General features: G+C 46.7%; 2 protein-coding genes across 5 annotated transcripts in view; one reads left to right on the top strand and one right to left on the bottom strand.

Annotated features, from left to right (window-relative positions):
* The window catches only part of ATG2B (autophagy related 2B), a 109,134-nt gene extending 98,158 nt beyond the window's left edge, over positions 1–10,976 (bottom strand). Inside the window, exons 1-3 of one of the 2 annotated variants that reach the window (XM_083165953.1) lie at positions 10,595–10,976; positions 8,861–9,187; positions 5,964–6,126 (exon numbers count right to left, since the gene is read on the bottom strand). In XM_083165953.1, coding sequence (XP_083022079.1) covers positions 5,964–6,126; positions 8,861–9,022 — 325 coding nt within the window. In that variant the 5' untranslated portion in view covers positions 9,023–9,187; positions 10,595–10,976. The remainder of the gene's footprint in view (positions 1–5,963; positions 6,127–8,860; positions 9,188–10,594) is intronic. The other variant, XM_083165954.1, reaches the window with a different exon arrangement.
* A 159-nt stretch (positions 10,977–11,135) lies between these two features.
* GSKIP (GSK3B interacting protein) lies at positions 11,136–16,417 on the top strand. Of its 3 annotated transcripts, none has more exons than XM_083165956.1 (3): positions 11,136–11,283; positions 13,474–13,734; positions 14,306–16,417. In XM_083165956.1, the coding sequence occupies exons 1-3, from the start codon at positions 11,200–11,202 to the stop codon at positions 14,465–14,467; spliced, it is 507 nt and encodes a 168-aa protein (XP_083022082.1). In that variant the 5' UTR covers positions 11,136–11,199; the 3' UTR covers positions 14,468–16,417. The 3 variants fall into 3 exon arrangements, with proteins under 3 accessions (XP_083022082.1, XP_083022084.1, XP_083022083.1); XM_083165958.1 differs by lacking the exon at positions 11,136–11,283 and adding an exon at positions 11,342–11,363; XM_083165957.1 differs by lacking the exon at positions 11,136–11,283 and adding an exon at positions 11,436–11,552.
* The last annotated feature ends 231 nt before the right edge of the window (positions 16,418–16,648 follow it).

Genomic DNA, 16,648 nt, shown 5'->3' with positions numbered 1-16,648 from the left:
CCTACAGTGAGTTGAGCCGCTGAACTGATTTGAAGTTAGTTAGCCCAGCATTGACAACCTGCAAAACAATTGTTTTCCACACACAGCACACAGATGTTTGTAACCATGAAGAAACACTATTAAGGAAACCTTTTTAGCCAACGTTGCTCAGAGCGACTGTTCTTGTTTTGGGTGCCATATTTAACTAAACTTCAATGAATTGACTTATTTATGTATTTATGCTGTGAGCGATGCTGGCAGTTTTAGTGGATATTTTGAGGCTCACTCACAGCAACTTTGGCACTCAAAGGGTTAATAGTTCCATGTTTCGTAGGCCACATCCTATGAGCTTAACAATATAGAACTTTGTTTTCAAAGCTCCAAAAGGTTACAGTGTAAGCAGGAAATGGTCTATTAGGGGCTATTAGGGACCTATGTGTGCAAAGAGATTGTTCCGTGACCCTGACATTGGGTGCTTGGATAGAGTCAGGATCATCCCATATCTGACAAGCTGTGTCTCTTCTCTCCAGGAGATGAATGGCTGGTACCTTATCACCTTACCAGGCTTAATACATCTACCCTGGAGTCGCTGTTCTACCATAAAATGGAGGATGATACAAACAATACCTGCTGCTACTACCAATGGGAAGTGATAAAATGACAAGCAAGAACACGGTGACAGATGCCATATGCCTACCATCCAAGCCTGCATCTCAAGCAAGACATCTGAAGCAAAGAGTTATGCAGGGTACAAACCAGAATGACAAGGGCCCAATCCCATCAATCTAGATCCAATCCTGACCGATTGGATGTAGATTGTAGGTAGATTTTTTGCCTGTTCTGATCTGATCCCGATCCGATGCCCCGCGGGTTGGTCGTTATTCAGATTCTACCTGCAGCAGGTAGGATCTGAAAACGACCATACACCCGGGTGCGGGTCGCGATCGAATCTGAACCCGCTCACGGTGCACATGTGAGCGGGTTGTGCGCTCTACATGATTGTGAGCGGGTCAGACGGGCATGAGAATTGGAGTTTGGACATAAAGCCACACACTGCAACATTTTATTTTTACTTTATCCCAAATTACCATCTGTCTCAGCCTCCGAGCTGAGGAAAGCTATGTATTACTCTTTGGAAGATGAGGTTCAATGTGGACAAATACAAGGTCATGCCCCTTGGGAGACATAACCAATGTGCTAGTTATAACCTAAGCGGGGATGAATTGGGTAATTCAGTACTCGAAAAGGATCTAGGAGTCCAAATAGACAACAAACTAAAGGTGCCCACAGACGCTACAATTGTACTGTGCTATGCGTTTTTGACTGTACAATGGTTCTATACAATTTTTCTTCCAGCTTGCTATGAGATGTGCACTTGGATGCATTTGATGAACCCATGTTTGTAATGTTAAATTTCAGATGTAGTCTAAAAAGTATGTGCAGCACGTACTTTTTTAGACATACAATATCGGGCTCCCGGGAACATAAACACCATCCAATAATTGTACATAAGATGCAATTTGTGCTTAAAAAGTACAAAACGCATTCGATAATTGATGCGTCTGTGGGCACCTTTAGGTGAAGTGCTCAATGTAATATAACAAAAAAAAAGGCCAATAAAACTCTAGCATGTATTAATAGGGGCATGGAAACTAGGGATTCAAAGGTAATTATGCCTCTGTACAAATCATTGGTTAGACCGCACCTCGCATACACAGTGCAGTTCTGGGCCCCGCACTATAAAAAGGACATCATAGAATTAGAAAAAATCCTAAGAAGAGCAACAAAGCTTATTAGGGGAATGGAGACTTTAAGCTACGAGGAGAGATTAAGCAAGCTGGGACTATGTACACTGGACAAGAGACGTTTAAGGGGGGACATGCTCAACATGTACAAATATATCAGGGGCCAATATAAGGAACGGTCAAGCACCCTTTTTTCTGCTAGACAGGAATCTAGGACGAGAGGGCACGAGTTTAGATTAGAAGAAAAAAGATTTTGTTAATCTAGATGAAAAAATTTCTTTACAGTCAGAACAGTCAAACTTTGGAACTCTCTTCCTGAAGAAGTGGTGTCGGCAGACACTATAAATACGTTTAAAATAAGGTTGGATAAACATTTATTGGTTAAAAACATCCACGGGTATGAATAAGTAACAATCTGTCTTTAAAATATCAGAACATACTATACAACAAGGGATTAGCTACTATAAACATAGGTTGAACTAGATGGACGCAAGTATTTATTCAGCCTCACCTACTATGTAACTATGTAATACCCCTTTCACAATGCACTTTTAAAATGGTATATTGCCATTTGTTTTTCCATTTTAAAATGTTTAAGGCTGCAGTGTGAAGGTGCCAGAGTTGAAGTTAACCTGTCCCAAGAGCTACCGAAGTACAGACAGCAAGTCAGATGCCACACCAGGGAAGGACGTACCTTAGACCACTGCTACACCACTATCAAGTCTACTTACCGGGCTATCCCCCGGGCAGCTCTGGGCCTCTCTGACCATTGCATAGTCCACCTTCTACCAACTTACACCCAGAAGCTAAGGTCAGCTAAACCAGTGGTCAGATCAGTCAAAAGCTGGACAAACGAGGCAAAAATGAAGCTTCAGGCCTGTCTCGAATGCACAGACTGGGGAGTCTTTGAATCCTCCGCTACAAACCTAGACGATCTGACCGACACAGTGACAGCCTACATCAGTTTCTGCGAGGACCTGTGCGTGCCAATCAAAACAGCACGCACCTTCAACAACAACAAGCCATGGTTCAGCGGTCAACTCAGGAAGCTCCGTCGGGCAAAGGAAGAAGCCTATCGCAGTGGTGATATTGTCCTGTACAAACAGGCCAGGAACTCCCTAACACGGGAAATCAAGCTGGCAAAAAAAAGATTCTCAGACAAGCTGGCGAACAACCTGTCAACCAACGACCCCGCGTCAGCTTGGAGAGGCATGCAAGCTATAACCAACTACAAGATCTCTCGAACCCCCTCCACCATGCACCAGAAACTAGTGAACGAGCTGAACGATTTCTACTGCAGGTTCGAGAAGGAAGCTACCTGCATCAGTCCTACCCCTGACCGGGGCAAAATGGCTTGCCCACCCTCCTTCCAAAACTGCCACCCCCAGACTCTCCAGGTGGACCAAACAGAGGTAGAAGGAATGTTCAAGAGGGTCAACCCTAGGAAAGCTGGAGGCCCAGACGGAGTGTCTCCATCTGCCCTCAAGACCTGTGCAACACAGCTCGCCCCTATCTTTACCAGGATTTTCAACACTTCACTAGAAATGTGCAAGGTCCCCACCTGCTTCAAAGCCTCAATTATCGTCCCGGTTCCCAAGAGCTCAACTGCGAAAGACCTCACTGACTACAGGCCGATTGCACTAACATCAGTGGTCATGAAAGTGCTTGAACGTATGGTGCTGAACCACCTGAGAGTTGTTACAAATGCTCACCTCGACCCCCTGCAGTTTGCCTACCGAGCAAACAGAAGTGTCGAGGATGCAGTCAACCTAGGGCTGCACCACATTCTACAGCACCTGGACAGTCCAGGCACCTATGCAAGGATACTATTTGTTGATTTCAGCTCGGCATTCAACACTATGATCCCTCACATCCTGGAGCCAAAACTCCGTTCACTAGGAGTCCCAGAACCTACATGCTCCTGGATTCACTGACTTCCTGACTGAAAGGAAACAGGCGGTGAAAGCAGGCGCATTCATTTCAAACACATGCACAATTAGCACCGGTGCCCCTCAAGGATGTGTCCTCTCCCCCCTGCTTTTCTCCCTCTACACAAACGACTGCACCTCAGCAGAACAGTCAGTAAAAATTATAAAATTTGCAGACGACACAACGGTTATCGGCCTAATCATGGATGGAAACGAGTCGGCATACAGACGGGAGGTGGATCGGCTAACTAAATGGTGTAGCGGAAACAACCTTGACCTCAACCCCCTCAAAACGGTGGAGATGGTGGTGGACTTCAGAAGGAAACCAAATGCCATGCACCCACTCATAATATCTGACAGAGTAGTGTCGAGGGTCGACTCCTTAAAATTCCTAGGAACAAAGATTTCCTGCGACCTCAAATGGGGTCCCAACATCATTACAACTGTCAAGAAGGCTCAGCAGCGGTTGTTCTTCCTGAGGCAACTCAAGAAATTCAACATCCCGCAGGAGCTGCTGCTCATCTTCTACACTGCCATAGTAGAGTCTGTCCTTTGCTCCTCGATCACAATCTGGTTCGGAGGAGCAAACGAGAATGACAGACGAAAGTTGCAAAGAGTGGTGAGGATGGCAGAAAAGATCATTGGGGCGGAGCTCCCCACTGTCCAAGAACTATACCTAGCCAGGGTCAATAAGCGTGCAGGAAAGATCTTGGCGGACAAGCTACACCCTGGCCACAACCTGTTTGAACCCCTTCCGTCAGGCAGACGTTTTAGGTCCATCCCAGCAAAGACGACAAGAACTACAAAAGGCTTCTTCCCAATAGCTGTCCACCAACTAAACCGTATTGAACATACCAAATACTAACTCAAACTTTTCTAGATACATGTGAAATGTATGTGATGTATGTTTATGCCTCTCTTCCCACCCCCTTTGTGTTCCCTGATTGATGCTGCACTGTTACCACAAAAAATTCCAAGCATACGCAAGTATACCTGGCCAATAAAGATGATTCTGATTCTGATTAAGCCGGTTAAAGTTAACTGGTATTTCAACACGTTTAAAAAGCAGAGTCCTACACGTTTCAAAGCCGTTTTTTAGGCAGTGTGAACGGCTCTATTTCTATGGCTTGAAACGTGTCCCTTGGGGGTTAGACGGGTTGAATGGGTGAATGGTATTAAATGCTTTTTAAAACGGTTTTCACCTGCAATGTGAAAGGTCTTAAGGTTCAGACCCGTTTTAAAGTCCCATTTAAGAATACAGGGTCAATACCTGTTTCTGCAATGTGAAAGCAGTATAACTCTTTGGTTTACTGTTTCTTTACCACCCATGGTGCCACTCTCCTCCATGGTGTCTCCATCACTGCCCGGCCTGCAACTCATTGCTGAGATACAGACCAATGAGCACCAGAAGCACAAAGGCAGAGAGCAACACCCCATTTACCTCTTCCCCCACTGTATGCAAAGCCTGTATGCTGTACTTTCACTGGTTGCACCCCCTGCCAGCCAGCAACAGTCTGTGCAGTGCACTTGAGATATTTATTGCTGTGTGCAGGATGTAGTGTCCATTCTTGCACCCTGCTTGTTTAGGGGCCTATGCTGTTCCTCTGTCCTGCATGGAGTGTTGCCCTCTGCCTTTGTGCTTCTGGTGCTCCTTGGTCTGTATCTCAGCAATGAGTTGCAGGCCGGGCAGTGATGGAGGCACCGCGGCAGAGAGTGGCACCTTGAGTGGGGGGGGGGGGGGGGGAGGGGCTGGGTGTGGGAGTGTACACAGAGAATGTACTACTTGTGGCTCTATTAATGCAGAGTTTATCATACAGTCATATCAGTTTATCATATCAGTTTTCCCATATGCGCATTGTGTCCATGTGTGGCTTATCTTCTACAGCATAACCATCGTAGTGAGCCCAAAATGGCTGCCTCATTTGGTATGCTTGTGGATAGGATGAAAAACACATGGACCCCATGGTTACGCTGGGGCACTAGGGTGCAGAAACCACCCGTTTTGTTTTATCTATGTCTCCCAAGGTAATCCTACGTTGTGCACCCAAGATGGCTGCCTCGCCTGGTACCTTTTATGGTTTGAATATATAACCCATAGAAGATATTACCCAAAATGTCTGCACCAACCCAGCAGTATGCTTAATGTGCTATCTACGTTAACTAAATTCTCTGTTTTTCAACTTCATCCAATTCTAATGCCTTTTTTCAATGTATCATGTTTTTAATGTGTTTTAAGTGACTTTGAGTTCTATGGGAGAAAAAGCGCTATATAAATAAAATGATTATATAAACCAATGTGAGTTCTACATACGTAGTCGTGGTCTTGGCCTGAACACCATCTCCAGCCCTTTCACCTCTAGCGCACAGTTTTCCTGCAACAAGGAGCCCCAAGGCACGGACAGAGTGATGGTCTGTATAAATCCTTCCGTCACTTCCAGTGGGGCATCAGCCGACTCCATTACTTCATTAAGACTCTGCAGATAACATAACACGTCAAAAGGTGGAAGAGATCTTAAACTGACTGTTTAACATACGGTACATGGCACAGACAGATGAATAAGGGCCTTATTCTGATACACTTCTTCTGACAAATTCCTTCTTTGATGGACAAAACCATGTGCACTGCAGGAGGGGCAGATGTAAAGTGTGCAGAGAGAATTAGATTTGGGTGAGTTATTTTGTTTCTGTGCAGGGAAAATACTGACTGCTTTATTTTTACACTGCAATATAGATCTCACTTTGACTTAAAACCCCACCCAAATCTAATTCTCTCTGCACAAGTAAAATCTACCCCACCTGCAGTGCACATTGGGGGTTATTCTAGTTCACTCTTTCTGACAAAATCCTTCTTAGATGGACAAAACCATGTGCACTGCAGATGTAACATGTGCAGAGAGAATTAGATTTGGGTGAGTTGTTTTGTTTCTGTGCAGGGTAAATACTGACTGAAGCCGCGCGAGCGCCCGAAAAGTGGGCGGGGCATATGCAAATGAGGGTGTGGCTTATGCTAATTAGCCACAACCTCTTTTTTATACGAGAATAGACGCTGTGCGCGTATTAGATTGGGGGGTCTCCCAACTGCCACCCCCCGCAGCGGGACAATGCCTGCCGCGGGTGGGACAGCGGGACAGGACCCGAAAATCGGGACTGTCCCGCTGTAATCGTGACAGTTGGGAGGTATGCTATGAGCAACATCCCCACTTTTCACTCTTCAAAGCTGTAGTAAATTTACCACCAAGTGTACAGATAGGTGCGATCAGCTCAGAAAGATGCGTACATCTCTGTACATGGTTTAACATACACATGTTCCATAACATGTGCAAAGAGAGTTACATTTGGGTGGGGTGTGTTGACACTGAAATCTAAGTTGCAGAGTAAAAATAAGGCAGCCAGTGTTTACCCTGTACAGATACAAAATAAGTCACACAAATCTAACTCTCTCTATACATGTGACATCTGCCCCACCTGCAGTGCACATGGTTTTGCCCATTTTAAAAACAAATTTGTACTGCAATCAGATCTGAATAAGGGCCAAAGTGTCAGTAATTACGACTGACTGGTGTCCACTCTGCACCAGGTCTCAATATATCAGCCGCAGCAGACAAATGATATGCTGTATATACAGCCAAAGTGGGGTCTGCACAACAAGTGCTGCCCTTAAAACCATCTGTGCTTCTATTTTTGTGATCCGCAAAGCTTTATTTTTTCACAAGTGGACATAAATCCACAGGTCAGAAGTTGCTGATCAGGAACCCACAAGAGCATACGCACTAGGCTGCACTGGGTTCCGTGACACAGCACAAGTTCAATCTGACCAGCAGCAAAGTGATCCGTGACATGCTTGTTATGTGTAAGCATGCAATGCTGGCACTATGATATCAGAGCAAACAGGAGGTGGGGGAATAAGAGTGCAAAATCATTGTGCAAGAGCACAACAGCTGGCCCTGTGACTCCTGCTGCCAATCACCAGGCTGCAGGCCCCATTCTGGGACTTCTACATAAACACATTAGTGAATATCACAACTTAATACATTATTCACAGGTTCTCAAAGTCGGTCCTCGGGACCCCACACAGAGCATGTATTGCAGGTCTCCTCACAGAATCACAAGTGAAGTAATTAGTTCCACCTGTGGATAGTTTAAAAGGTGTCAGTGAGTAATGAGTGCACCTGCCGGATGAACTGGAAAACATGAACTGTGTGAGGTCCTGAGAACCGAGTGACAGCGACATATCTGTGAACTATGAGGGTGATTCAGACCCACTCGCAGCAGGTCGAATTCGGTCCCCAGTCAATGGTGGGGGTCTGCGCATGTGCAAACCCCAGAGCGAATACTAATGTGGGGATATGCATGTCGGGGGGGGGGGGGGGGGTGATTGGCATTTGGTAGGGCAGCCTAAAGCAAAGGTCTGAATCAGGGACTATGTCGCTCACGGACATATTGTATCAGCGGTGAAGCACAGTGAATGGCCGACCTATCAGCACAGGGTATGGATCATTAGGTTACCAGCATGTTGGTCAACAGTCATTAGGTTGACACCATTAGGTCGACAGGGTCATTAGGTCGAGAAGTGCATTAGGTCGACATGGGGCAGGAGGACAGTGAAAAGGTCGACATGGGGTTTTCAATTTTTTTTGTCCCATATGTCGACACGGTCCACATGAACACTGTAACGTAACACCACGTCCCCTCGCATGGCTAGCCACACTATTTTATTCTCCCCCTATGCACTGGTGGACGGTAGGGCATGAAATACCGCCTGTCTGCACGTCGGCTCAAAAAATATGTGAAAAACCCCAAGTTGACCTTTTGACTGTCAACCTAACCCATGATGACCTAGACTCATGTCGACCTTCCTGCATGTCGACCTCCACATGCGTCGACATAATGCTTGTCTACCTAGTATCCCGGAGGCACTGTATAACATTACACGAGGCATTCATTCTTAGCAGCCCCATCAGCTTCATTCTCAGTAATGATTAATATGTGTCCATCTCAAATGGCGCTTAGACAAGAGGTGAACTTTAAACCCTCAGGGGTAAATTGCTAGAGCTTCTAAAAATGAAAAAAGTTGATGTTGCCCGTAGCAACAAACAAATGTCACTTAACAAATGTTAAGAATTGACACTTCTACCAAGGTAACATGCTAACGGCAGTAGTAGCAATAATGCAGGCTAGAAGTCAATGTCACATCACACACACACCTACCCATTTATCCAGGGGAACCTGTGACAGGGAGCCAGTACCCTGGTACAGGTCTAGGGTGAGCTGCTCCAGGCTGAGTTTCTCCTGCAGGAAGTGGCCAAGGTATCTCTGCAGTAGGTACCGGCATGCCCTTTTCTTGATGGACTCCGAGAAGGGCCAAGGCATGGTTGCGACTGGGGAGGGCCCCCGGAGCCCTGAGTCGTAGGTTATAAATCCAGCCTGTCAGTCAGAAAGTCACTAATTCAGGCAGGTCCTGTCAGTCACTCGGCTGTACACGGTCAGGCATCTCGAGAGGCTGAATATGGGTCAGACACTGTCCTCATCAGTAACCTACATAGAAACATGCAGACCTGTAATCATACTGTGAGACTGTCAGTGACACACATACAGTACAGCACATAGCCAGTGACAGTCAGTAGGACAGTGTTATAGATAGTCAGTAATACAAAATGGGGCTAACTGGGACAGGGATAGACAGGCAGAAAGAAAGAAAGTCCCTCATACAGCCATTAGCACAGTCATACAATGTTATATAATGAGTGTCAGACCATGAGACAGTCAGTCCCTCATAAAGTCACTGACAGACATATACATACATGCAGTGAGTGATAGTCAATGAGACATAACACCCAGCCAGTGACAGGCAAAAAGACGGTCTCTCATACAGTCAGTGACAGACCTCCACTATGCAGGCAGTCAGTGACAATAAGACAGTCAGTGTCAATCAGACAGTCCCTCATACATAGTGACAGCCAATGAGACAGTCCCTCACGCACAGTCAGTGACAGGCAATGAGACAGTCCCTCATACACAGCAAATGACAGGCAATGAGACAGTCCCTCACACACGGTCAGTGACAGGCAATGAGACAGTCCCTCATACACAGTCAGTGACAGGAAATGAGACAGTCCCTCATACACGGTCAGTGAGAGGCAATGAGACAGTCCCTCATACACAGTCAGTGGCAGGCAATGAGACAGTCCCTCATAAACAGTCAGTGACAGGAAATGAGACAGCCCCTCACACACAGTAAGTGACAGGCAATGAGACAGTCCCTCATACACAGTCGGTGACAGGAAATGAGACAGTCCCTCATACACAGTCAGTGGCAGGCAATGAGACAGTCCCTCATAAACAGTCAGTGACAGAAAATGAGACAGCCCCGGCTCACACACAGTAAGTGACAGGCAATGAGACAGTCCCTCATACACAGTCGGTGACAGGAAATGAGACAGTCCCTCACACACAGTCGGTAACAGGAAATGAGACAGTCCCTCATAAACAGTCAGTGGCAGGCAATGAGACAGTCCCTCATAAACAGTCAGTGACAGGAAATGAGACAGCCCCGGCTCACACACAGTAAGTGACAGGCAATGAGACAGTCCCTCATACACAGTCGGTGACAGGAAATGAGACAGTCCCTCATAAACAGTCAGTGACAGGAAATGAGACAGCCCCGGCTCACACACAGTAAGTGACAGGCAATGAGCCAGTCCCTCATACACAGTCGGTGACAGGAAATGAGACAGTCCCTCATACACAGTCGGTGACAGGCAATGAGACAGTCCCTCATACACACAGTCAGTGACAGGAAATGAGACAGTCCCTCATACACAGTCAGTGACAGGCAATGAGACAGTCCCTCATATACAGTCAGTGGCAGGCAATGAGACAGCCCCTCACACACAGTCAGTGGCAGGCAATGAGTCAGTCCCTCACACACAGTCGGTGACAGACCCCCACATGCAGGCAGGTAGTCGGTGGCAGTCCCACGCTGCCTGGCACAGGGACACGAGCTGCGGCCTATCCGCGCTGCACAGCCCGGAATGCGGGAAAGGCCACCGGATAACAGCCGTCTCGGGCCCCGGGCCTGCAGGTGCACGCCTGTATACCGGCCCCGGTGTCTCCTACCGGCTCAGGCTCAGCGGCTCGCTGTGAGTGTGTGGGTCTTTGGACATAAACAATGACGTCACTCCCTAGGAATCAGCGAAGTTCCGAGGCCGCCATCTTTGTTTCTGGCACTCGCCAATAGAAGGGACCTGACCCCCTCCCCTCCGCGCGCACAATTATAGCCGGTCACTCGGGAGAGAGCCCGGGGTTACACAGAGGATAATACAGTGGGGTAAGGTCAGATAGATGACGGGAGCAGTTAATGCCGCTGGACATCATCTCAGTCCGGTCCTTCTACGCTGTAGCCGTTATGACTCCACTGAAGGAGACATCTTGCCAGGGTCATTCCCTGGGTATAGATAGGAAAGTGATCTCCTAGAACATGGCCGCCGTTGGAGCCGCCGCGGAGGGAGTTGGAGACAAGTTTTATTTGACATAGTTCCGGACGTGTGATGGGGAATGATGCTGGTCACATGATCGGAAGCTGCTGTTTAGGGTCCGCCCGCAATCTGCGCACTTGTCTCAGAATTTGTCAGGTAAATGCCAGCAGTCCGGGGACTTCTGTATATGTCCAGCGGCGGATAGGGAGTGTGGGGACCCTTTTTTCGCACATTAGGTGTGTAACGTGCCCTGGGGCAAGAGCCTGAGGCCCCTGCTTCTGTCCTTGCCTCAGTGGGTAAGAGTTCCTGGGGGCCCTGTATATTTCCCTACCTCACTGGGTAAGAGTTCCTGGGGCTTCTGTATATTTCCTTATTTCCAGTGGATAAAAGGCCCGAGGTTCCTAAATTGTTCCCTGCCTCAGTAGGTAAGAGATCCTGGGGCTCCTTTAAATTTCCCTGTCTTAGTGGGTAAGAGGCACTAGAGCTCCTGTATCTTGCTCTGGTAGTGGTAAAAAGTACCTGGGCAGTGGGTAAGAGTTATTGGGGGCGGCTGTAGCTCCTGCGTCAGTGGGTAAGAGGGGGGGGGGGGGCTCCTGCATCAGTGGGTAAGAGTTCCTGTGGGGGCTCCTGCGTCAGTGGGTAAGAGTTTCCGGGGCTTCCTTTATATTTCCCTACCTTCAGTGGGTAAGCATTCCAGGGGCTACTGCATTAGTGGGTAAGAGTTCCCAGGGATCCTATGTATTTTCCTGCATCATTGGTAAGAGCCACTGTGGCTCCTGTATCCTTCTTTGCCTCAGTGGGTAAGAGTACCTGTTTCTTTCCCTGCTCTGTTTAATCTGTATCTCTGGTGAAATACAGATCAGACTGTGCTAGATGCACCACAGCAGGAAAGAGGAACTGCATGGGTTTTGAAAGGTGCATAATGAACACTAGACCTGCAGTGTTTCTCTGATAGCATACTGTAGCAGGGAAGGAATCGGCTGATGTCTGACAGCACGGAGGACGTAGTGGTTAGTGTCAATACACTAGTAAGATATGACCCCCTTTCACACAATTTTGACCCATCAGTCCAATAAATCGTGTGACAAGTGCCATATCATATGTAACTTACTTCCGATTTATTAAACATCGGATTGGATCCGGGATGGTCATAGCTACCACAAGGATTTGTAGTATCCCACAGCCATGACTGGCATTGCATATCACATGCAATATGTTCGCATACGATACATCTAATTGGATTATAGCATCGGCAGGTAAACACTGAACGTAACCCCCTGCCACCCGAATCCGCTCACTAGCATTCCACCAGATGTGTTCTCATACACATCCGCTCGCATGCAGCCGCACGGAGAGAAATCATTCGATGGTCGAATGATTTTTCTCCCTTTCGCTAATGACTTTGATTCTGGCCGCAGATGTTAGAATTCTGCCGGGCACTGACGTCATGTGACCTCAACTGCCCACCCCAAGCAGGCTTCAACACGCCTGCATTTTCAGGGATACGCCCAGCGTTTCTATGGGCGCACACACCATTTTTGTGGAAACGCCCATGAAACGCTGCATCTGCCCCTTGCCCTCCCATCCTGAAGTGAACGCCCCAGCGAGTGTGAAACCCCTAAAATCAGACTGGGGAGCAAATTCGGCCCGCAACTAGCTGGTCTGAATCACCCCTAAGTATTCTCTATAAAGCACTGAGTAATATGTGGGCACTATGTTAATAGATTACGTAAGAATGACCATCAGACGGGATGCCGGCAGTCGGGATACCTTTGTCAGCATCACTACAGGGCTACACTAAGTATATTTACCTTCCCCAACCAACCAAGAATCTTCTAACTGTCATTTTTCAAACACAGGGCCAGATGCACTAAGTGAAAAGTGATAAAACAGAGAGTGATAAACAGCCAACCAATCAGCTCCTGCCTGACATTTTTTCAAACACAGTCTGTGACGTAGCAGGTAGAAGCTGATTGGCTGGCTATTTATCACTCTCAATTTTATCACTTTTGAAGCTTAGTACATCTGGCCCACAGCCTGTAACATGGGAGAAGGTGATTGGCCGCTGCTTGATCTCCACATCTCTCCCTGAGGTTTGGGATACATGAACCCATGACCTCGGTGCTGTAAGGCAGTAATGCTGACATTACACAATATTTACTGCCCTGGATTTATATAAAAATGATTGATTGCTAGGTAAATAAGATTTCTATAGAACATCCTGCGTAGAAACGCAATAACTTTGGCCCCCGTCTGTGATTTCTTGATACAATAACATACGTGTTATCATGGAAGGTGATTTTGCAGAGTATCCTTACTAATCGTGATCTCATTGATTACCTACAGGAAATGGAAGTCGATTACAACCCTGTGGATTTGCCAATTAACATTGTTTATGCACAAGATGCTGAGCTCCGAGATATGGAGGGGGCAGATGTTAAAGACATGCGGATGGAAGCAGAGGCTGTGGTGAACGATGTCTTGTTCGCAGTCGCCAACATGTTTGTCTCCAAGAACTTACCGTGTGCTCTGGACATGGCTTATATCAATGTGGAGATAAAGGAAGGGACCAGATACTGCCTGGAACTCACAGATGCCGGCCTAAGGGTAACTAACTAATTACAGGCCCCTCTTGTCTCTCGCTCCCCCTCCCGACACCTTGCCCCCCTCTTGTCTCTCGCTCCCCCTCCCGACACCTTGCCCCCCTCTTGTCTCTTGCTCTGCCTCCAGACACCTGGCCCCCTCTCGTCTCTCGCTCTGCCTCCCAAAACCTGGCCCCCCTCTTGTCTCTTGCTCCCCCTCCCAACGCCTGGCCCCCCTCTCGTCTCTCGCCGCCCCCCTCCCGGCGCTTGGCCCCCCTCTCGTCTCTCGCCCCCTCCCAACACCTGGCCCCCCTCTTGCCCCTTCTCCCAATGCCTGTCCCCCCTCTCATCTCTGCCCCCTTCCCCCCCCTGACGCCTGGCCCCCCTCTCGTCTCTCGCTCCCCCTCCCGAAGCCTGGCCCCCCTCTCGTCTCTCGCTTCCCCTCCCGACGCCTGGCCCCCCTCCCTTGTCTCTCGCTCCCCGTGATGTTATTTTAACCCCTTCTTTATGGTATACTCTGTCACCTAATCTTTTATACTTCTGTTTTGCTTGTCCTAAAGATTGGTTTCATTCAGCAAGTTTAATCTCTATTTCAGGTGGTGGGTTCTGCCTTTGACCACGTTGATGAAGGATACCACAGCCAGTACCACGAGACTATATACTCTTTGCTAGACTCCATAAGTCCTGCATATCGGGAGGCATTTGGCAACGCGCTACTGCGAAGGCTGGAAGCTTTGCAAAGAGATGGACAGTCCTGAGTGTGATCGATCACGTGTGGAACCGCACTCTTACACCGAACTTTGTTTTATCCTTTGGCTGCTCAATCCCCAGCTTGTGACGCACGCTCACTGCATCTTGCATTCGGAATCGATCATAGTGACCACAATCGGCTTTCCCTGCCACAAGTACAGTCTCTTATGTGATTGCTGGTTAATGTCCACATTTATGAATTTTAACTTTGTGACCCCCCATGTCTGTAATGTAGGTAAAGGCGCTTACATTGTTAGAGGGGATATTAATTCTGCTCATGTCAGGGACCTCTGTAAATGATTTTAAGAGTATTTTATGGGTTCTATATGTTAAATGAACAGAATAGATAAGTATTTGTGTTGGAGAGAGATAAGGCGATGAGCGTACCAACCAATCCGCTCCTGTTATTTTCCAGTCACAGCCGGTAACATGACAACATCTGATTGGCTAATACTTTAGCTCTCTCCAACCTCTTGATAGATCTAGCCTTTAGCGTAGTATTACATGCACCGCCTTACATATAAGGTTATGGTCCTAATTAATCGGTTTCCAGGAACATCTGTCGGCTTCTGCTTTGTGAAGGTAACCGGCTGCATAACCACAAATTACATTTTCATTCTCCTACCCCCAGAGCAATAAGCAAGGTAAGAGTTGCCTTCTCTCCACCTACCGGTATTGATCGTCTCCTGTCAGGAAACACATTACAGTGGATTCTACTGGCCACGATTACTGATTTACGTAATAGCAAAACTGTGGCACAGGCATGCTGGGACTTGTAGTTTCAAAACAGCTGGGGAGCCACAGGTTGATCAGGTGTCAGAAGATAACCATCATTCTAATTAGACCTCAGGGAAGGATATCCCATTCCTAGCTCCGATGCAGTAAATGTATTTTTGCATGAAGCTGTTGCCTGTGTGATTCAATATGGCATACGTATCATCGAGCATGGTGCCATTATTCTGTAACTATTACTTACCGCTGGCTGTATATGTGCTTTTTGATTGATTGATTGATTAATTTATTGGCATATATTTAGATTAGAAACTGTTTGCAGACTACTTATAACTGTGGGTTTTGATGTCATTTATACCCTATGGCTTTTACTCTGTAGGTACCACCGAGTTCTGCCCAGGACCATGGCTGCTGGGTAAATACTACTTTTGTTATGGATGCCTTCCAGGCCAGTCGGGGAACCTATACTTAATGTTCATTCTAGCACCCGCCATCTTTGAAAACCCATGCAGCTCCTCTTCCCTGCTCTGTCTGCTGTTGTGCTTCTAGCACAGTGTGTTCTGTATATCAGCACTGATATGCAAACCAGACCTGTGCTAGAAACACCACAGCAGACAGCGGCACCCCAGGCAGGGAACAGGAACTGCACGGGTTTTCAAAGATGACGGGTGCTAGAATGTACATTAATACTCATGTAATTTCTAGGGAAATATTAAATTGATGATAGCACATCTGAAATCCTGTATTTTCAACAGTGATTTGCACCTTAGTAGTCATTTATTCCTTGATTAAAAAAGAAATAATCTATTGCCGCCCCAGACTGACAACCAACGAATAATAAAATAAAATACACACATTACTTAGAAGGAACGAATTAAACAGCGATTCATAATTTTTATATAAAATATTATTTATACAATTCCCGTTTATGGTTTTTCTTAAATACTATGAAATATTCAGTTGTTTGCACGTTTCCTTTGTATTTATTTTACTGTTGCATGAATTACTTATTTTTAACCATTTCTTATGTACACGCATGTATTTTATTCCTATTGCATACGCACCATTGCTCTTGCCTATTGATGCTAGAATTTCCCATCGGTAAGATTTTAATGCCAAAGTTGCGTAGTCCGTACACGGATGTGTAACAATATTGCAATTGTTCCTAGTTCTGTATTTCTGAAAATGTGTTGGGAAAATGACAAATAAAAATATATTTATTCAAAGTTTGTTTTATTACATTTTTTGCCAAGTCCTGTATACACATATAAAATGGATTGTAATTTAATAGTGTTCATTCTAGCACCCGCTATATTTGAAAACCCATGCAGTTCCTCTGCCTGGGGTGTCACTGTCTGCTCTGGCGTTCTAGCATGGGTCTGGTTTGCATATCAGTGCTGATATACAGACCACACTGTGCTAGAAGCACTACAGCAGACAGCGACACCCCAGGCAGG

The sequence above is a fragment of the Crinia signifera genome, chromosome 12 (genome assembly GCF_055691185.1).
Source record: "Crinia signifera chromosome 12, ASM5569118v1, whole genome shotgun sequence".
NCBI classification, from domain to species: Eukaryota; Metazoa; Chordata; class Amphibia; order Anura; family Myobatrachidae; genus Crinia; species Crinia signifera.
Note: the sequence above shows the minus strand (reverse complement) of the source record. Positions and strands in the feature narration are given on the sequence as shown.

Bases quoted from the DNA above. Each gene is read 5' to 3' on its own strand.
- GSKIP (XM_083165956.1), top strand. From the start codon at position 11,200: ATGGGGAATGATGCTGGTCACATGATCGGAAGCTGCTGTTTAGGGTCC. The intron at 11,284-13,473 runs GTAAATGCCAGC...GATTACCTACAG, and splicing joins CTTGTCTCAGAATTTGTCAG to GAAATGGAAGTCGATTACAA. The intron at 13,735-14,305 runs GTAACTAACTAA...TCTCTATTTCAG, and splicing joins TCACAGATGCCGGCCTAAGG to GTGGTGGGTTCTGCCTTTGA.